This window comes from Betta splendens, chromosome 9 (genome assembly GCF_900634795.4).
Source record: "Betta splendens chromosome 9, fBetSpl5.4, whole genome shotgun sequence".
In the NCBI taxonomy this organism is placed as follows: Eukaryota; Metazoa; Chordata; class Actinopteri; order Anabantiformes; family Osphronemidae; genus Betta; species Betta splendens.
Genome location: NC_040889.2, coordinates 17,288,784 through 17,309,392, shown reverse-complemented (window position 1 = coordinate 17,309,392; position 20,609 = coordinate 17,288,784). Strand labels below are relative to the sequence as shown.

At 41.5% G+C, this 20,609-nt stretch overlaps 3 protein-coding genes across 9 annotated transcripts; 1 reads left to right on the top strand and 2 right to left on the bottom strand.

The window, feature by feature from the left end:
- Window positions 1–565: 565 nt before the first annotated feature.
- On the bottom strand, window positions 566–3,713 carry c9h5orf34 (chromosome 9 C5orf34 homolog). Of its 2 annotated transcripts, none has more exons than XM_029164153.2 (11): window positions 3,416–3,712; window positions 3,246–3,335; window positions 2,809–3,162; window positions 2,459–2,721; window positions 2,271–2,369; window positions 1,674–1,794; window positions 1,422–1,513; window positions 1,272–1,341; window positions 1,075–1,172; window positions 934–980; window positions 566–815 (listed from the first exon to the last, which is right to left on the bottom strand). In XM_029164153.2, exons 1-11 carry the CDS (start codon window positions 3,632–3,634, stop codon window positions 646–648), a joined length of 1,623 nt encoding a protein of 540 aa, XP_029019986.1. In that variant the 5' UTR covers window positions 3,635–3,712; the 3' UTR covers window positions 566–645. The 2 variants fall into 2 exon arrangements, with proteins under 2 accessions (XP_029019986.1, XP_040928440.1); XM_041072506.2 differs by having other exon boundaries at window positions 724–815; window positions 1,070–1,172; window positions 3,416–3,713.
- Window positions 3,714–4,557: 844 nt separating this feature from the next.
- LOC114862269 (E3 ubiquitin-protein ligase RNF34-like) lies at window positions 4,558–10,088 on the top strand. 2 transcript variants are annotated; one of them, XM_029162412.3, is made up of 8 exons: window positions 4,558–4,744; window positions 5,229–5,447; window positions 5,987–6,373; window positions 6,958–7,020; window positions 7,308–7,509; window positions 7,658–7,687; window positions 7,907–7,948; window positions 8,386–10,088. In XM_029162412.3, exons 1-8 carry the CDS (start codon window positions 4,739–4,741, stop codon window positions 8,571–8,573), a joined length of 1,137 nt encoding a protein of 378 aa, XP_029018245.1. In that variant the 5' UTR covers window positions 4,558–4,738; the 3' UTR covers window positions 8,574–10,088. The 2 variants fall into 2 exon arrangements, with proteins under 2 accessions (XP_029018245.1, XP_029018246.1); XM_029162413.3 differs by lacking the exon at window positions 7,907–7,948 and having other exon boundaries at window positions 4,559–4,744.
- Window positions 10,089–10,477: 389 nt separating this feature from the next.
- kdm2ba (lysine (K)-specific demethylase 2Ba) lies at window positions 10,478–19,686 on the bottom strand. Of its 5 annotated transcripts, none has more exons than XM_029162405.1 (10): window positions 19,535–19,686; window positions 15,979–16,203; window positions 15,740–15,883; window positions 14,892–14,978; window positions 14,224–14,511; window positions 13,076–13,893; window positions 12,796–12,959; window positions 12,546–12,707; window positions 12,166–12,384; window positions 10,478–11,630 (listed from the first exon to the last, which is right to left on the bottom strand). In XM_029162405.1, exons 1-10 carry the CDS (start codon window positions 19,586–19,588, stop codon window positions 11,449–11,451), a joined length of 2,343 nt encoding a protein of 780 aa, XP_029018238.1. In that variant the 5' UTR covers window positions 19,589–19,686; the 3' UTR covers window positions 10,478–11,448. The 5 variants fall into 5 exon arrangements, with proteins under 5 accessions (XP_029018238.1, XP_029018244.1, XP_029018242.1 ...); XM_029162411.1 differs by having other exon boundaries at window positions 10,478–11,544; XM_029162409.1 differs by having other exon boundaries at window positions 14,236–14,511.
- Window positions 19,687–20,609: the final 923 nt, after the last annotated feature.

Sequence of the window (20,609 nt, the reverse complement as noted above, 5' to 3'; positions counted from 1 at the left end):
ATTGGTCTATGGATGTTGCTCCCGCATGTTGATCAGCAGATATGAAAATTAAGGAATTCACATTTTGTCTAGTTTCACCTTCACTTTTTAAAATAATAGGAAAATAAAATACAAAAATGTTCACATGAATGTCACAAATCTGTCTCGGAACTGAAAACTTATTTACCTGATTTCTGCGTGTCTGGTTGGGTGAGCTGTCATTCTGATACTGATCACAAAGAAAAACACTTCATCTTATTTCTTAGGAAATACTCAAATGGGTTGTTCTATACTTTCATGTTATCTAACATCTGCCTAACCCTGTTCAATGTAGTACACAAGGACCTTCTGATAGGCAGGTGTGGCCCATGCAACTGATACAAAACCATAAGTCATGTTTGCTGCACTTCCCCATTGACAGTGGGATATTTGTTTTCTTTCTAGATTACTCTGAACTGTGTTTTCTAAGTAACTGCAGTAAACTAGATGAGTTTTCTCCCCAGGCTCTTTTGCTGTAGTCACAAACACTAGAAAACACAGATTTACATTTGCAAATGTCAACAAAAACTACAATGCAATTCTCACATACTGTAGGGATGAGCTTTTATTTGAGTCACTGTGCAAAATAATAAAAGAATCTTTTCATTTTTAAGGTTGAGCATGTCTTCACTGTTTCAGCATGGTTTCAGATATGAGTGCATCAATGTCCTGTATAACTCTGGATGTCGTCACAAGAGCTTCGCTGATGCAGCTCTCTTTTATCACTTCTGTAGTGTTAGCTTTCAGATCAACACATCTTTTCTCACTTTTTAGTAGGTGGCTGTTCTCCAGGATGACTGAGTGTATGACGTTAAAGAACAGACATCCTCAACGTGAACAGTGCTACAGTAGGCGTGCCTTTGTCATAGACAAATTTGTGTCCACAACTAAAAGGTTCTTCCAATCAAAGGATACAGTTGAACCGTTTTATCTTTTCCAGTTCTGCAGCTACAATGTCTGACCTGGAGTGAAAAGAGGGGCATATTGTGTTTTATAGAAATTTTACACAAAACCGTAACCAATTTGAGATGACCAGGAAGTCTAAAAATACCTCACCGACTTTCTACTGTCTGGGTGCCACTCACATACTGCTCAACACCAGTAGCAGTAGAAGGATGCTTTTCAAGTATCACTGGTTTAGCAAAATGTACATCCTGCAAACAAATTATACTATTATTTGTTGAGAAGATTCTTTGTAACTACCAAATAGTAGTACACTGTTTAAATGCTGTATAAAAAGGGCTTGCTTTGACCTCGTGTAAGCAGCTGGGTGTAGCAGGTAGTTTTAGCGATTGCTTGACTTGGTTGTAGCATGTAAGGATCCTGTAAAACAGTGACTCAATTGGTTGGAACATTAATGACAGTTATATAATTCATCAGACCATGACTAAGTGGCAGTTTACCTGCTAGCACGTCTTACAATGGAGCTTATGGAATAGGCCTGTCCCAATACATCAGGTGGAAGACTATTCAAATGGTAAATTACTTCTTTGACCTGTGAAAGCAGCAGATCTTTAAATAATAATAATAATAATAATAATAATAATAATAATAATAATAATAATAATAATAATAATAATAATAATAATAATAATAATAATATAAACACACTGTATTCTTAATGTCATGTGGTTAATTCTAAGGCTTAAGCATACCTGGCCAAACTGAAGGTTAGGTTTGTGATGGGTAAAATAGTTGTTAAGGACACCATTAGATCGAATCACAGACCCATCTCCTGGGGAAACCTCCATAACTGGGACAGCGCCACTCAGTATCCTACATAGAAGATACAGTCACATACAAAGTGAAGACCTAAAGTATAGAAATATACAGTATCATCATATATGAGGACACAAGACCTGTATTCATGCCCTGTCACAAACCCCATGTGGAATGTTGACTGCTTTTTGATATACGTGAATGCAGGAAAGCCCCTTTTACCTCGTTACTAATGTTCCCATGGTAACCACAGTAAAGCTTCCACTCTCCCTCCACCAAATGCTTGAACAACCCACAGCTAGAGACACAGCGAGTCATTATACAAAATTTCCCACACCCATCAGATTCACAAGGCCCCTAGAATGATTTTCAATTCCTACACGGCATCATTAAAAGTTAATTTATGCCATTTTTTGCCTTTTGAAAGTTCTGTTGCTCAGCAGTTGTCTTGTGGAGTATGTAATTGTGGGTACAGATTGAATGATCATATTGCTGGAATCTCCCTCTGTGGATGATCAATGAAGTATGCCTACCTGTAGGTGACTCCTTGACACCACATCACTTTCACTGGTTCTGTTGGAAGGTCTTGGTCTGAAGGTTCTGGTAAGGCTAGAGGGTCTTTAACCTTCCACCTCAAATGCACATATGATCAGAAGCTCAAATCAATCAATCATTAGTATAATGAACATTTAATAAACATTACGTACTAGTTTGAGCTAACCTGTGCCAATGTGGTGAGGGACATGTGAGAGGCAGCGCCTGAGGCAGGCAGGACCTTCTCCTTTCACTGGATGTGTCTGACATGGTTGACCTCTTATCTGCCTGGCTACACTCTCTGGACCCTTCTGTCCTGACATCTTTAGGTTTGGACAAATGAGTTGTCCAGTGGTGTAGAGCCAAGGAAAGCGGATAGGACCACATGTAGGGAACAGCACAGCAGGAATGATGCTGGATGACCTTAGTGGACTGGTACATGTCTTCAGGCTGTAGGAAATGAAATACAAAATTATAAATATAGAAAACTAAAGATATTAACCTTAAGGCAGTAATGCTTATAGGTCCCTCCGTTACCGTTGACTGAGCAGTGGTGTTGAACTGAGGAGAACAGGACCTTGGCCTAATTGTTTCATTCTTTCTTCCTCGATAAGTCTTTTGGGTCTCATCACAGCTCGTCTGATTAATCGCATTGCTTCCTTTCTGCCGACTGCCAGCTTCAACGTGATCTGTGCCGACACACTGATGGTGATTTTGAATTTGACTCAGGCTGCATGTGAATTCAATGGTGAAATCCTCGCCCGAGGGCGACAACACCAACACGGTTCGCCCGTCCTCGGATCTCACGATGGTCTCGCGCCCCGGTCCCAACTCAGCCTCACAAGAAGACCATTCAGGCCACAGCACGTCCGAGTCAAGGCTGAAAAAAGGCTGCAGGACGATAAGCAGAACACGCAAGTAGCCATATTTTACACATAATTTGAAAGCATAAGCTGTGAACACGCTCTTGGTACCTTCTTCTGGTCAGCAGAGATCAGTTCCTGTGGCAAATATGGGCGACTTGCGTACTTATTCCTAAAGAGCAATGCAGCTGCCATAGACTCCTGCAAGATGACAGCACATTCAAAGGGTTGAAGTGAGAATGATTAAAGATGACAAACCAAACTGTGGACAACCACCTCACCTTGTACATGCTAATGGTGAACCTCGTCCTCTGTCGGACTCTCTCAGTCGGCTGCAGCGGATGCCCTGAGGGGTCTCTGGCCTTCACCAACACGAATTCGCAGCCACACGGCGACAGCTGCAACTGGGACCCGTTAACGTAGCGGACATCTACAGACTCGTCCTCAAACATGATCATCAAACTAACGCTGGTTTCCATCCTGAAATCCGCAGGTGACATCAAGCAACGACCCGTGGAGTGGAAACGCGCTGAAACTCAAAACATGGTGACGCGCAGGTGACGTCATCTGGGGGAGACGTTTGTTATTAGCGCGCTCGCGAGACGGAGAGAGCGGGACCGGAAGTTTTGTTTCTGGTTTTATTTTAAAACATTTTAATGATTGTTTTATATATATGTGCAGCTAAAATCTCCATGTAAACAACATAGGGGCTACATCAGGGAGTATATGCACAAGTTTACCACATCAACAAAAATGCATACTGTATAAGTATGTATTAGGATTCTTAGGATTATAATTTTTTATACAAAAATTATCATACTTTTAAAAAAAAGTCGTCCCCTGCAGAGTTGGCGTATCCTAAAATATGTATATCCTTCTGACTTTTACGTTTTACCTTGTAGATAAAATGTAATGTAGATATTTCCATTTGTTTAGATATTGTCTTGAGAAAACAGTTCTTTTACCATTAGAACCGTGGGACACAAATTAATACTCTAAGATTGAGAAATTACATCTGCTGAACTGAGTTTCAAAGATTTTTTTTAGCATATTAAGAATGCAGAGTCTGATAACGCTCAGAAAATCCTGATTTTCATATTATATACATTACGACGAGCAGGGCTGTAGCTGAATATTAGAAATAGCGAGGCACAAGTACACTATTATATCATTATGTCATATCTACTGTATCATAACTTTTGACCATGATTAAAAGTATTTATGTCACGTCTGTGAATCTCTCAGCTTGATTATTAAGGTTTTTAACCTTCAGCTTCATTGGTTTAAACTATTCACATTTTACAAATATTGAAAAAGTAATAGTCATACTGGGCTTTTTATTTCAGTTAAACAGTGAGCTCACTCCTTTATTTGACCTGAAGGGGGCAGCGTAGCGCTCCGTTGCGATCTGGCTGCTGCGACGTCACATAGGAGAAGAAGGGGCGGAAGAAATAAAGGCAGCAGTGACATCGGTATCGGGGCTCCTACAGTTGCTCTCATCCTATCAAGACGCATTCAGGCAGTTCAGCTAAATAGGTATCGTTCCGTACTGCAATGGTTACACCGTTCGTGTGCTGGTTTGCAGTGGACACGCCGGAGCTGCAATGAAGGTGCAGTTTTCTTACATAATACACACATTTAGCTATTTAGCCGTCGAGTCGTTGCTAGCTATGCTAATTGTCAAAACCGACCCTCACTGGTTCCATTAAACACGGCTTATCGAGATATGTTTCTTGTGTAATTCTATGGATATATTTGCGTTTGTCAGTGGATGTTTGTTAAGCGATGCTCCTGCTTTCTCTCAAGGTTGCGTCACTTGACCATTTAAATAATTGAACTATGTAGCCAGCTTAATTGTGTTGGTGTTGCGTAAGGTCTGTTCGCTTTTATTGTGCATTAATGTGTTAACTAGTCCCGTGGATGAAGGCTTTTAGTCACCAATGTGTAATTAGCTCCCACATGGGAGCTAATTACACATTGGTGACACAGAATGGTACTTGTTTCTGTGGTAACCAAGTTATGCCGCTGCACCTATTCAGGTATAATGTACCACAACACTATTGTACAGGAAGTAAAGTGTTTTGTCCCTGACAGGCAGGGGCCTCCTCCATGTGGGCTTCATGCTGTGGTTTGCTAAATGAAGTCATGGGTACTGGGGCAGTTAGAGGCCAGCAGCCAGGGTTTGGGGCCGGCGCTGGACCCTTCAGATTTGCCCCCAGTGCAGGATACTCTACATACCCGCCCAGCAGCTCAGGGACTCCAAGTGTTGTCTGCAACGCCTGTGAGCAAGCCTTCTCAGCCTTCAGGAGGAAGGTAGGTACCTGGATACTCCTTTTGTAAAGCCACTTAATCAGATACAGGGTTTACAGAAATAGTAATTATATGCACATGCCAATGGAAAGGGAAGAATCTACTGTAGGTTTTGGCATGTGGAAAGTCCATGTTTTATAACTGTTCCACATTCATAATGAGTTGTTTTTAATGCTTCTAATCAGAAGACTTTAAGCTAGGAGTGAAATTACTTTAAAACCCGTCTGTTTTGCGGAGACAGATGGGCAACCTACTGGTTCTGTAATGTCAGCACAGATGATGATCATCATTTGTGACACATGGGGGTGTCTGTTGGAACCCTGTGCTTCACTAACTAACTGGTCAATAAAAGAATGGGTTTACCTTCTGTTTCTGTGCCTGGAGAAGTAGAGAACATGTGATATAACTTTGATATAGAGGATGCATGTATTAAATGTTTGCTATATTTATCTGTTTTCCTTATATTCTATGTAAAAAGTCAGATTAATTCAGAAAGGGGGGGAAAGCTGTATCATGTTTTGTTTTTGTCTTTTTTTGCCTAGTATATTTGCTGCGATTGCAAGAGGAACTTCTGCTCACTGTGCACTGTGCTTCAAGAGAATCTGCGCATATGTACCACATGTCATTTGCTGAAAGCAACGGCTTTCCAGCGACCTCGCCTCATGCGTCTACGAGTAAAGGATCTGCGTCAGTACTTGCAGCTTCGGAACATCCCCACAGATACCTGCAGGGAAAAGGAAGACTTGGTGGACTTGGTGCTCTGTCACCAAGGCATTGAGGAAGAGGAGGACCCTGAAACAGGCAGCCTCCATTCACGTTCCTTGTATACACCAACACCCTCTACTACGCAGTCCGCCTCTGAGCTGTCTGCCTTCGTCACCTCTCAGGAGGAACCGCTCAGCAGGAGTGATAGTTCTGATAATAATCAGGTCATTATGTGTGCAGAAATGTTTCATTTTGGGTAGATTAATTAATTAAATTATTAAATTAAAGCTTTCTATTAATGAACATTTGCAGGTTCTAGACTGACATTTGTGAAGACCACATAAGGTTACACATTAACTGGTACAATTAGTTTTCGTGTTTACTTTACTTTACGAAGAGTGTTACGACAAAGGAGCTTATGTGCAGCACTAGACATGTAAACAACAAATATAGAAACATAGTGGGGTTTATTGTTCATCTCATGCTGACTATAATACCGTTTGTAGGAAACAGATTTAGGATTTCAGAAAGCAGAGTAGCAGACATGAAGAGAATGAATAAACATCACAGCTGCTGCTGGAAACGAAGCTTAGCTCCAAGCAGCCACAATCCCCTATAAATACTTGTACTTGGCTTGCTTTGCAGTAAGCTTTTCTATGAATGAATGCATGAGGCATTGTTCTTCTTAAAATATCAGAGGGTTGGCTGAGGAGAGATTCTAATCCTAATCTTCAGTTACAGAGGATTAGTTAATTGAGGTTTGCATGGAGTGAACACTAATGTTTGTTGTTCCTGTTCTGTGTTGCAGGATATAGGCGATGGCACATCAGAGTCTCTCCTCAATTTGGACCCAAGTGGACACACTCCTGAGGTGTGACTGGTTACATTTTGTGCTAAAATTATCAATTTCACATCTGTTGTTGAGTGTTCTACAGGTTGCAAAGTCGTATTTATTGCCTAGGACTTAGTTGCACACCAGTTTTAAAGACCCTGTTCCAAAGAAATTACCTAAAATTTAAAATTTATTCCAGATTTTAGTAAAACCATCTATAGTGGCAAGACGATAGTCAGTCAGCTATCTGTTTTTTGTTTATGTAACAAAGCAAACAAGTTTAGTTTTTACAAAAATGTAATTTAGTACTGTTTGTGATTCACCAGGTTAGCCCTCAGACGCGACGCCGGGCCAGAGCATCTCTTTCAGACATATCCAGCTTGAGAGACATTGAAAGTCTGTCCGTGAGGCAGCTCAAAGAAATATTGGCCAGGAACTTTGTCAACTTTTCAGGATGCTGTGAAAAGTGGGAATTAGTGGAACGTGTCAGCAGACTGTACAGAGAGACGGAAGAGAACAGGAAATCATGTGGGTATTTAATCTGACTGTACTTGGATATAATGATGTCAGCGTTTTCCTATAGTTTTAGTATGCATGAAAGTATATTGTGTGTATATACTAAAAAGTTACCATGTCGATTACTATTCAGTATTTAATTTTGATGTCTTTCTTGCAGTGGAAAATGTGAGCAGTTCAGTAACCACAGGTAAGTTGGCACCTATGCGTTCACATTGTCTTAGATATTATTATCACATACCACATCCTGTTTTTAACACGGGAAACTCAATACCTTATCTGCATCTCTATATGCAGGAGTAATAATTTTTACTAGCAACACAGATCACATCTAACTATGGAGGGATTAATTTAAATGAGTTACTTATTCACAGTATGTTTTGCTTACTTTACTTCTCCCACGCTAAAGTTGTGGCTTTTCCTGCTCCAATCTGTAATGGCGCCATCGGAGGTAAGGCTTCTGAGTTACTTGGCAATGTCGTTGTGGTCACACAATGAGCCAGTGACTTGACTCTCCACAAATAGTATCACATCTACGCCACATCGATGTTCACCTCAAACCTGTTCTCATTTGTTGTTTAAGCAGTTGTTGCGTAATTCTGTATGTTTTCACCATCTGTCTCCATCAGTCATAATTATATAAGATCAGTGTTTAAAGTGAGATTTGCAGGATGTTATTGTTGTAGATTTCCTCTCCTCACTAGTGACATTGAGAATTGGATAAAGATAGCGGTTGTCATGGAAACATCTTGACTTACAGTCATAACAAGCATTGACATTTCTGATGAGATTGAATGCATGACCTTTATTAATATAAGCCTCATAAGAAGAGCTGTGAATTTTGCACCATCCGTGTTGCATTAAATAATATTGGTCTGTTTGATGCAGATGGGGAGAAGGGTCCACTGTCGATCCACGACGACAACCTCTGCAGAATCTGTATGGATGCTGTGATTGACTGTGTTCTTCTGGAGTGCGGTCACATGGTCACCTGCACCAAGTGCGGCAAGAGGATGAACGAGTGCCCAATCTGCAGGCAGTATGTAGTGAGGGCTGTGCACGTCTTCAAGTCCTAACTCCCCGTTGCACGGCTCCAGCACCTCGAACTAAGGCCGAACCTTATCACAACCACACAGCTCATAACCTTTGAATCTCTAAAAGACATTTTGGATGTTCCAAGTTTATATTCTTAATATTCTCACATTATTTGCACATTGAACTATTATAAGTGATGTTTTTTCGTCATAAAGATTTTGTTTTCACCAGTGGGCAGAGCATATTTTATGAATCAATCCTCAAGTAAAGGTATCTGGTTTGTGTTTGTTGCCAGCTGTCTGTTTCGGTTTCCTTACAACACAACACTGGCATTCAGTTTTGCTAAATGCTATACACTTTTGGGTTTACCTATGAATGGTAGCTGGTACTCAACTTTGCTGAATATTCTTCAGAGCAACTCATTACATCTGCTGCATGTGTCTGTAACACTGAATATGGACATACTGGACCTTTCCACAGGAGGGAGAGAGATTGCGAATACACCAGGTGCCAAATGAGTCTTGTGGACATCATCTGTTTTCCCCCCTGCATAGAGTCCACTAGTGTGTAGCTGTTGATTGTTGAGCATGTGACACCAGAAAGCAGTACACCACCTAGTGAAAGCTATGACCAGTATAAGTGGTTAAGGTAGCATTGATCTTCTCTGGTCCAAACTTCACTGACCTTCTGTTTTCTGTTTAGTTTTGTTCAACCTACAAATGATCAGATGCTCTCTCACCACTACTCGAACACCATGGTGACGGATGTTGGTGATTTATGATGAAGCTCATGCCTATTATGTTATTAAATAACGTACACTATTGCATTACACATGAAATGACAACACTAAGGCTTTCATTAGAGCAATAGCAAATCTTCACTGTCACCTCTGTCCTGTCTCAGCACTTGTTGAGATGAGACAAAACCTGGTGCTAACTCTTTATCCATGTTTTCCAGCTCAGCTGTGGATGCAATGATCTGAATGTTTATTTTGTTGTGATATTGTTGGGAGTGGAATGAAGTGTCTTAATCCTTTTAAGTGGATTGTCATAGTAGGAAATATGTATCTAACTATTCAAGGAAATACCAATGAGTTTACTGACACGTGTTACTGCTATTTAAATATAGACTAATTACTTGCTAATGTATATTTAAATATATTGATCATTGAGATGTGTATAATCTCTATTTTTTCCATTTAAATCACATAATTGAAATGTCAGGTTATTATCTCTGTGGTGGTTTCAATGTGTTCACTGTCCCTCTTGAACCAGGGCACGACAGACAGCTGTACAACACTGGTTATAGCTGCTGCCACCTCACTGCATTATAGCCAATTTCCCCTTTTCCCCTACTGCTCAATGAGAGCATCAAGCTCTGTACTGTACCTACAAAGTTAACATTGCTGCTATTAGTGTGAAGACGCCCCCTAGAATCGTAAACAGTAGCAGAGCAGGTTGCACTTTTGCTTTACAAACGGTGTATGTGTGTAAGGTTCTGTCCTTTGAGAATGTATGTTGAACTTTTTATTTTGGTAATTAAAGTTTTTAATTCAAGTCTGTTTTTGTTTAATTACACCTTACAGACTGTGTCCTTCTAATTTCCAGCACCAGACCAATCAGTCATAGGACAGCGCAGCTGTAGGTAAAGATAAAAGCCTCAAACACCGGGTGGTCTGATGGCAGGGAACTGTTTCAAGTGATTGTAAATATCTGCATCTCACACTTGATGATGAAAGACACTATATACCAAAATAAAAAACACTGTTAGGTAAATCTAGTCAAAATAATGGGATTGTATATTATTTTAAATACTTGGAATTGCTGGACAAGAGAAACCAGTGACCTAACTGTAACTATAAACATTACTATTGATTGTCATGTTTATAGTGGAGGAATAAAACTCAGTTCCATCAGTTCCATTATAAAGACAACTTCTGCCTCAATCATGGTACAAATTCTTTTAATGCATATTAGCACTTAGATTTTAGATATACAAATATAAACATGGTCACATTCACTTGAGGTGATAGCATATTACAGCACAACACCCAAAATACACACAACACCTACTGTGTGAAGTTCATTTCTGCAAAGGAGATATTTGCAAAGGTCTAGTTAATTATATAAACCGGTGTAGTGAACCAGATTTGTGGGACTGACGGCTGTAAAGAAAGTCAGTGTGAAGGAAGGAGTCAGCTTCCTGAACCTGGACTTCGGGTTTGAACCCCACAACGTGGGTGCTGCGACAGGCTCAAAACACCCCGATAAATTATTTGCAAACATTATTTGACCCAGTTCTTCTGTCAAGTTACTAAGTAAAGGAATAAATACAAACTATCATAAAAAATATCAATAAATTAATGTTGAAATGATGAAAACGCCATCAAACACAACATTGAACAGTTCACTGAAAAGGTAGCAACAGGAAAATTAAAATTTTGATGCCATATTTTCAAATATGCTGCAAATATTCAGAACATTATAATTTTGCCATATGTTTTATTGTACAGATTTTTCTTGTCTGATACTAAAGTTGTTTTAAAGTCAAATACAGGTTTTGGCACATAGGAGACACTGGTAATCAGTCTCTGATATTTAGCTCCTGAGACACTGTAAACTCATGAAATGATACGTGTATAAAAATACTGTTTTCACATATTTAAAGAATAAAAATAACCCAACAGTTACTTACAAGCTATTTGTTAAAAAAAAAAAAAAAAAAAAAAAGAACAATCTCAACACAAACACATGCAAGCCATTTCCTCTCATCTGTCCAGTGAATGTTTATCTCCTTAAATTAAAGTCCCCTTAAGGTGTCCATCCAAATATCAGTCTCCTCAGTTTGATCACACAGAGTTAGAGAAGAAAACGGTTTCCGTAAGTGCAAAGACTGTCTCTGAATAAGTCTTAGGAACTAGCTCGTCTTCTGCAGCAGTTTGTCCTCGTTCAGTTTAAACGGTACGCTCACAGACATCTCTGCGATGAACCTTTCACATGCTGTCTTGGTCACCTGTTTGCAGAAACGGAGGTCGATCTGACAGATGCTTCCACAGCGCTTGAAAAAGTTTAAGGAATGGTCTGTGACTCGGTTACAAACTAAAAAGAAACAAATAGTAAAATACTCTGTCACAAGTTGGAAATTAAAAAATGGATGTGCACAGAAATTGACTAAAAATGGGGCCACACTTCAGCCAAAAAAACAAAACAAAAAAACAATTACCTTGAGCATTTGGATAATGTTTCCCTTCATAGAGGTGCAGCACACAGGTCATTTTACTGACCCCTGATTAAACTTATGTAGAGGGTTCATCCCACACTCATTCTCCTAATAGCATCCACATTTCCTTTAAGAGTTTTTAACCACAGAGCAACTTCTAAAGGTGAGCAACTCTTCAGAATGTAAATTGGTCAGTTAATTTAATAGGGATCCACCATTGTGCCTGTCACTATGTGACAGTTCTCTGACATGTTATTGTCAAGTCTAAATGGTTAAACCCTAGTTTATTTAATCTTTAAGCTCTTCTTTACCTGCAGCCGATTTACATTATTAACTGCACCCCTTGAAAACCGGACTTGGTAAACCCACATTGGCGCATTCTCACACGGCTGTTCCCAAGATCCCAGTTCTCACCTGACAGGTTGATTTCTGTAAGGGAGTCTCTGGTCGTGGTCCCTGCAGCCGTCAGCAGGTTGACTGACTGGTCGTTGATGTGGTTGCAGTAGCTCAGATCAAGTCTGGAGAGCAAAGGCATCTGCCGACTGATCAGACGTAAAGACGCATCAGTGATGTCCAGTCCTGCCAGCCGTAGGTCCTCCACATTTCGCAACTTGCAGCGGTTCTCCAGCTGACCTGTCACATGATCACCAGAGAAAACATGACCAACCAGTTCTTATATTATGCCAATATGGACACAAACAAATGAAATGCCGGAAAACCACAGTTTAACTTGCAATAAACAAAAACTTTTTACAAAGAAAAAACACTAAAGTTATTTGCATTGAGTGAGATACCTGGTCGGTTGTCTGTGGGCAGTGAAAGGAGGTCCCTCATCTGTGGGTCTTTGAGACCCTCCACCCACTGGACGTCCAGAGTGCGTAACAGAGGGCAGCTTGTGGTGCAGAGAGCAGAAACAGCGGCCCAAGAGCAGCCTGCTAACATTAAAACCCGCAGACCTGAAACACACAGCAGCATTTAGTATACTGAAGCACAAACGGAACAACACGATTCAACAGATGGAGAAAGAATTCTCTTATTATTCACCTGGCAATCTGTTGATAAGCCAGCTTAATTGTTTCTTAGAAATATTGGTCCAGCTGAGGTCCAGGGAAACCGGCTGTCGGCGGATAATCCCACTTAGCATGAGTGGAGTGATGGAGGTGCAGCGATTGAGATCAATCACTGTCCAAAGTCTCTTATCACAACACCTGAAACAGAAAGCAAGATTTGTTGCATTTTAGATCGATCTCAGTTGGTCTCAGCACATTTGTACACTCAAACAGATTGAAAAAAAAAATCTGTGACGCGTGTGCTTTGCATTTACCATCGGTTCCATGTCTTGCACACTCGCATGCACACACACAGCTCCTGGTGTGTGAGGTAGCGAAAGATCTTCATCCAAACCTCGCGCTGCATCATGTGTGTTTTGCCGTCTTTTAGGGGCAGTCTGTCTGGAGGGGGGCTTATCGGAGGGGGCCGGATGACGTGCCGCTCCATTTGGACACATTTGGGTGGGGAGCGTGGGGGCACCGGTCGATTAGTAGGAGTGCTCCTGTTGAAGCCTAATGGGGTGATCTGACTCGGGTAGAAGTGCCGCAGCTCCCAGGGCGTCCCGTTCATCTCTTTGGCCTTGAGGTGAGCCCGCTGATCTCCAAGTTCATTGCCATTGCAGAACAATCTCTTGGGTTCCGTGTTTTCCGTCTCCGGCTCCACCTTGAGGGGTTGGCAGTTCTCGTTTGCCAGGCAGTCCTCAGTCTTCTGGATTTCCTGGTTAAGGGCCTTGCTCAGCTCTCGGGTCAGTTCTTTATTAGGTAAGCGCCGCTTCCGCCGAGCTTTTGGATGGGGACCTTTTTCCTGGGTCTCGCTTCCACCCTCGCTGCTGGGGCCGGCCTGTGGAGAGCTGCAGTAAGACTGGTCACTGTCTCCCAAAGACGCTTTAATGCAGGGATTCAAAGGTTCATGCTTGAACTCCTTTTCATCCACTTCTTCTTCAGTGTCACCAAAGTGCCACCTGCGCTCCACAGCAGTGTGAAAATGAGCCTCTCGTCGATTTTCAAGCTCCTGTTCATATGCGTCGTCGTCCTTATCTTCTGTTTTGATGTGGTGAAGCAGTTTAGCAAAATATGGATCATCTGACTTTTCCTAGAGAAAAATAATAGTATGAGCTTCACTTATTAATTCCATAATTAAAAACAACAATTTAGAGTTTAAAAATATTTATAACACTAAATAATAGGCAGTGACACACAGCCAGTAAAGAAACCCTGACTAGTGCTGGCTAGCACTGTCATGCTTATGTTAAAGGCCATTGTTCACATCGGTGGAGCAGACAAGCTGCACCATTTCCTCCTCCTCCCTCAGCCCCTTCTAGAAGATAGAGGGATTTGGACTGCAGTACCAATTTTAAACACTTGGTGTCAGTGCTATATGTTGTTCCTCTAAAACCCAGCAGCTCTGTGAATGATTACCAACCTTCTTCCTCACCCCGAAATCTTCATCCTCTTCATCGTCAAACAGCTTCCTCTTCTTTCTGAGTTTGTCCTCGGGTCTGGGTCGGGGCAGGTTGCTGGGGGAGAGCAGTGGTGGCGGCAGGTGGAGAGATTCTTCGGGCCTGTGCCTGGGTGTCTCCTCTCTCTCAGGTTTCCTCTTGGCTAGAGCTGAAGCATCATTGTCCTCCTTCATAGGCTTCTGTTCCCTCAGCAAAGAGCCGGGGAGGTTGGAGGCGTACTTGAATCCCGGACCGCGTTTTTGCTTCAATACCAAAAGGAACAAAAGTTGCAAGACAACTTTATACCTTTAGCCTATAGCAATAATGAAAAACCAGCTGCATTTTAAAAATAACTACGCTTAAATAAACACAAGAAATAAATAAATCAAATAAAAAACATTCATATCATGGGCTAGTTTAATTTCTGCTTCTGTAACACAGTCACATGTTAATGACTTTCACAAAGTATAAACAGGAAGTGGCAGGCCGATACTTAAATAGTGAAAACAATATTGTCTACAAGAAATACCTAAACTAACAAAATATTTAGTTGTGACTGAACATTTGAAAGTAAAAAAAAACCTTCCAACCCCCACACTCAATAAGCTCTTACCTAATCTAAAGCCTATGACTCGCGCATATTTGTACTTACTTTTCCACTTTTCCCGGCATGATTGCATTTAGGACATTCCCAACAGTTCGGCAGTTCATCGTTCACCACTCCTGTAGCGTCGTTTACCTGAAAACCACCAAGGAAGGAATTGCAATGGATTTCAACAAGCTTTACTAAAACAGCAACCCTTAACAGATTCCTGCATACAGTTCTACACAAACTGGCGGAGGGAAGTGAAACTGACTGTTATGCCATGTGCCTGTCAGGCAGGTCAACACAGTTCAACTCCAGCTACACTTAACATGCACAGTCTGCAGAGGCATTAAGCTGGAAAACGGAAGTGGGGGTGAAATGTTACTTCGAGAACTTCAACATACACTTCTGAATTGGTGCAATGTATTAATCCCTCTGTGACACCATAGACATGGCGGAAGAACCTATATTGTACCTTGGTTGTTGTATGCTGCAACACAACTAGACAGTACATGTTTGAAAAACTGGTTTGACCACGGCTGTTCTAGCAGTTGATGTTATAAGACTTGCAAACAGGTTTTGTGCTGCTTTACATTTTGTTTCGCTTTACCTCATAAAATCTCTTTAGCACTAGTCTGCCACAATAATTTAAAAAACAAAGTATGTAGTAGTTTGTATGTGATAACAAGTCACATTACAATACACAGACATAATAAGCTTGGTGAAGTCATAAAATTATGTGAGTTATGTAAGAATGATGAGTATGTTCAGCCCCATATAAACAAGAACATTTCTAGATCTAATTACCTGCTGACTACAGTCATTCGAACGACTCGCATTGTATTACAATGTCTTGTGAATCATGGCACATTACTCACTGTAAATGATTTAACTAAGGTGGGGTTGTTACATACCTTGAGGCAGTTGGGGTGGACAATCTCATTGCAGATAGAGCACTCCATCAGCATGAAGTTGAACTTGTCGTCCTCATCTTCCAGCGAGTCCTCCTTCCCTGCTTCTTTACACACCACACACACTGCTGTGTGGGGCAGGACGGGCTGAGCACATGGGAGACCAAACGTTTGCATGAGATATCGCCAAAACACAAGTGTGCAGTTGCTTCTGTGTGAACTCCAAAATTCTGCTGACTCACCGCGATGCACTGCCTCATAATGCACGACTGCTTCATCCGCCCTGGTCCCCCAAACTTCTTCATGTCCTTGCAGAAGTGACACTCCCCACACTCGGTCCGGAGGCAGGCCTCACACTTTCGGCAGCGTGTCCGCCTGCGCCTGGCTCCGGACGAGCTGCGGTTGGACGGCAGCTTGACAGCTGATGGCACCCCCATCTTGGGCTTCGGCCGGTTGGCTGCACGCTGCTAGAAGACAAACAGGGAGTTTGAAATTAGGCTTCAGTGAGGCCAGAGGCTGCTGTAACATGGCTCAATAAGGTCAGCTGTGGTTAAACCTGTTGGTACAGATACCTTACACTTAAATGTCTAAGATACAGTGTATCCAAATACATGATAAAACCCAAATAAATGTGACGTTGTGACCTGTTAGCACTCACTGATACCTTGTGTCTGTGAGCTTGAAATTTTGAACCATGAGTAACCAGGATGACTAAACATCTCAAACAATCAAAAACAACTGCCTCTCAGGCAGCAGCTTAAGTATTCAGTGATCTTATCTCATGAGACATTTTTTTTCATGATCAGAAATGACACAATAAAAAGAAGTTCATTTAAATAGGCTTATCGCCTTAGTTGACGAATTGAATAAATACACACAAAAGGTTTAGTAGCCATTTTTAGAAGGAACTGTTTCAATGAAATTTAAGGCTACTAATATTTTGCCATAACTGTATTAGCTGTTGTATTAATGAATTAAAGCACCATGACACTATAAACTCAACATAATGAAGACAGAATATAGAAGACACAACAGCTATAGATTATTCCTATATACATTTACAATTACAGCTATTGATGTAAAACTAATTACATATTATGTCAATGACATTACAATGTCACATAATTCCCATATCCCAATCTTATTTTGCAACTAATAATCAAATATCTAGAATCATTCTATTTATTGCCATGTTTGACAATCGGTGTTCCAAATGAATGCTTTTTCTTTCAGCAGAGAACTGATTTACAGTAATGCTCTACTGAGCATAATCCCAAGGAAGTACAAAAAAAAGAAAAAGAATTAGCATACCTCAAACATCCAGCGGCATTTACATTTACAAAAAAAGTGTGACACACCTCCTACGTATTGTGCTCTGACCTTTCTAGGTGACTTACATAAATACGCTGTGTGCGTGAGTCATGTGTAAGCACATGAAAGGAAAGGTAACACAGTAAATCAACTCATCTTAAATGTACACAAGGGATGAGTCTCATCTCCCACATGCACAGCATTAAATCTATGACCCTAAATTCACATTTCTCACATGTATTTTTAGTCCACAGCACATGCAGCTGTCAGGGCAGGACTGTGAGGCACTGTGAAAATACGACAAATCATTACAGTGCTGCTTGTTCTTGCAGGAGACGTTACCTTGGCAACATGTGGTGGTAACTGAATACAGTACAGAGAGAGATGGATAAAAAAAGCTCCCAGAGAAGGACATGGTTTAGTACGAGGCTGCGAACACCTTTTGTGTCATGTGTTACTGATCGCTACACACAGCCCACCTACTACAGATGGTACAGTAAACGCAGCCCTGCGGGCAATTACCACTCAGTTCACATGAAACATTCTGTTCAATACCATTTGTGGGTTTTGTTTCATAAGACAGGGCTGGGAGCAGGAGGGGCAGGCGAAACCAGTAAAACGAGGAAAAAAAAAACATGACAAAACATTCCTTATTGTATTCTCCTCCTCAGCATATCAACGATATGTGGGCGTGCTGATACAATCAGGAGAGCTGTCCTTCGTGTTTACCACTAACTGCTCCTCTAAGCGATTTGTCTCAAGAGGATAGTTTTGTGAATTTATCACCAAGTTTATTCTAAACTGTGCATTTATGCAGGTTATTCTTTCACGGCTGTTGCTAATTTTGTCAAAACTGGGATTAATTCATTCGACAGCTTTCTGCAAATCCTTCTTACTACCATGGAAACATGGGAAGGAGGCATCAAATAAAGAGCTGCTGGTGCTGCAGAGGTGGCTACGACTATCGAAGTCTCACCATGTGTTGTAGTATAGATTTCTCAGCAATCCTGGCCGTGTCTGAGTCAAGTGTTCTCTAAAATCATATCCAAGTTCGGTGTTGGCAAAGACTTTGAACATGAAGCAATTTAAACGAAAGTTGTCTGTGCACAGTAACCACGACTAATTATTTATGTTTGTTCCATTACTTGAACATCATGTACCTCCGCCTTGAGCTCTTCCTCTGATTACAACAAATGAGTGGAAAAGAAACTGTGGCTACAAACAAATCAGATCGGCCTCAGCCAACACGCCGAGCGCAGCCTCCAAACAAAGCAATGACCAGCTGACGCGTCTTTACTGTAACTCTGCGCAGTAATATGTAAGGAATCTGGGATTGGTTGCAGAAGCTAGTGAGCGAAAACACGGCTTACACCGCGAGCACAATGCTCTGACTCAGCTTCAGCATCGATTTCACTGGGAGGAAGTCACAAGGCCCGTCACCTGCTGCTCATGTACAGTGTCCAACAATGTGTCACAACAGCAGAAGTCAAACTGCACTCTGTGATGAGGAGCTGCTCGTGGGTGTTGCGGGTGTAAACACTGCTTAAGCACAAGGAGCTCTTCTTATATTTCATGCCAAGTGTCTAATGGAGACTTGTGCAATAGCCCATGAAAGCCTTGTTATTAATCATTCATGCTATTCAGCCCACTACAGATGCTCAGATCACAACTTCCCCCTATTAAACTTAATGAGACGCAGCATGTTGAATGCAATGCAAAACCAAAGTCAGCAATATAGTATTTTTCTCCATCCGGTGAAAACAAGGGAACAAAATGCCATTGTGGTCACACCCAGCATAATTTTGGCAGGTGTTGGAGTGGACACTAAAGCCTACTTTAGTAATCACTAGACTACCAGGAAACAGAAGTGTAGCCACTTCATTGTTCCTTCTCCCCATCCCCCCTCCCCTGTCCCTGCCTCAACAACATTTTGCCTAAAGCCGTCTTAAAGGCACAGAGTGGTGGGGCTTGTTTAGGAAGTATGAGGAAAAGTGATCACAAGAAAAACAACGAGAAATGTGCCAAGTTGGTGTGAATCACTGCCAGTCCACCAGTACGAGGCTTAGTGGCCTTTACGCCAGGTTACTGCGGGGCGCCGAGGTGCTGGTCCCAGCCATGAGTTAGCAACACTGGATGAAACTATAGGTGGACACCACAAAATGGGTCAGTTGAGATGTCCGAGGAGCGGAGGACGCGGCTCGTTTGGACGGTCGGGTTGGCGGGCCTGGAAATGAGCCAAAGTCCGAAGGAACTCCAAGTACAAGTTCAGCAAATTAGTCGTTTCCGTGGTTTTGGAACGGGAATGGGAAGCTTTAAAAGACAGCTTCCCCCCGGTTCACTCGACTAAAGCTAGCTAGATACAGAGGAGAGCGGATACGTTAACCTGGAGAAAACCTCCACTCACTCCACGCAAGGCTTGTTTTTTACCCGCAACACGCTTAGATGAACGACCGTAGGGCTCACATGAAGATATTTTAGAGCTCTGACCTGCTCGGACTCTGAATCATATTCCTCATCGTCTCCGCTCAATGACAAGGCCATGGCTCCTCTCCCTCATCGTTCGTGAATAGCAGAGAAAACTAACATGGCTGAACAGGGCTGCAACTCAGCTCATTACCCCTCCTTCCACAGAGCGCCGTCACCAGTAGCCGATCGGCTCACTGGCTGTGCTGTGTTCATAGACGCTGGGAAACCCCACCCCCTTGTTTAACCTGGCCACACACGATGAACAAAACATGAAGACAATGATAAGATTTACACGAGCGTTATAAATCCTAAACGATATTTTTGACTTCTTGCAGTAGTCTAAATAAATAGCGTAAATGTAACTGTGTGACTGTGACTGGCTGACTACGCTAGCGTTGCAACTAGTTTTTACAAGTTAATGGAACGCAGCACAGGAAATGAAGATAAGCAAGCTAAACAAGATGGTTGCCTCCCACCGATATCCGAATTAGCTTTTTGGGGTTTTGGTAGCATGTGGGATTCAACGGACAGTAGATGCTTTAAACGTTAATTTTATTTATTTCATTTAGCAGGTTTTGTGATGGTCGCATATTACGGCGACACGCTTTCAATAAGGTTTGCATATGATTGTGTATAGTATATTGTGTTTAAATAATGTTTTTTGGGGGGAGGGGGGAGGGGGGTTACTTACTGTAAGTGGCCAAACAACATACAACAATTTAGTGATTCATTCTCATCTAGCCACGTAAGTTACTCGACCTCATTCCACCTGAGCAGGTGTGGCAGATGATGTCAACCTCAAAATGCCATCAATATAAAAATGCACTGAAGATACCAAACCCTAGTGGGAAATTATTAAAATATGTATAAATATTTATTGTAATTTAATCCACACAGCTTCTTCAAAAACTATCTAATTACTGTAAATAAACATATATCGTTACCACATTTGTCCTATTTATCTAATTTGTCTAAATTTGATCAACACTTTCAGATTTGATACTAAGCACCTTAACCTCATGCTCATTGCTTCATTTAATAGCCACTGTATTTGATTACAACATAACAAGGAATGTGCCAGTGGCTTGCTGAGGCC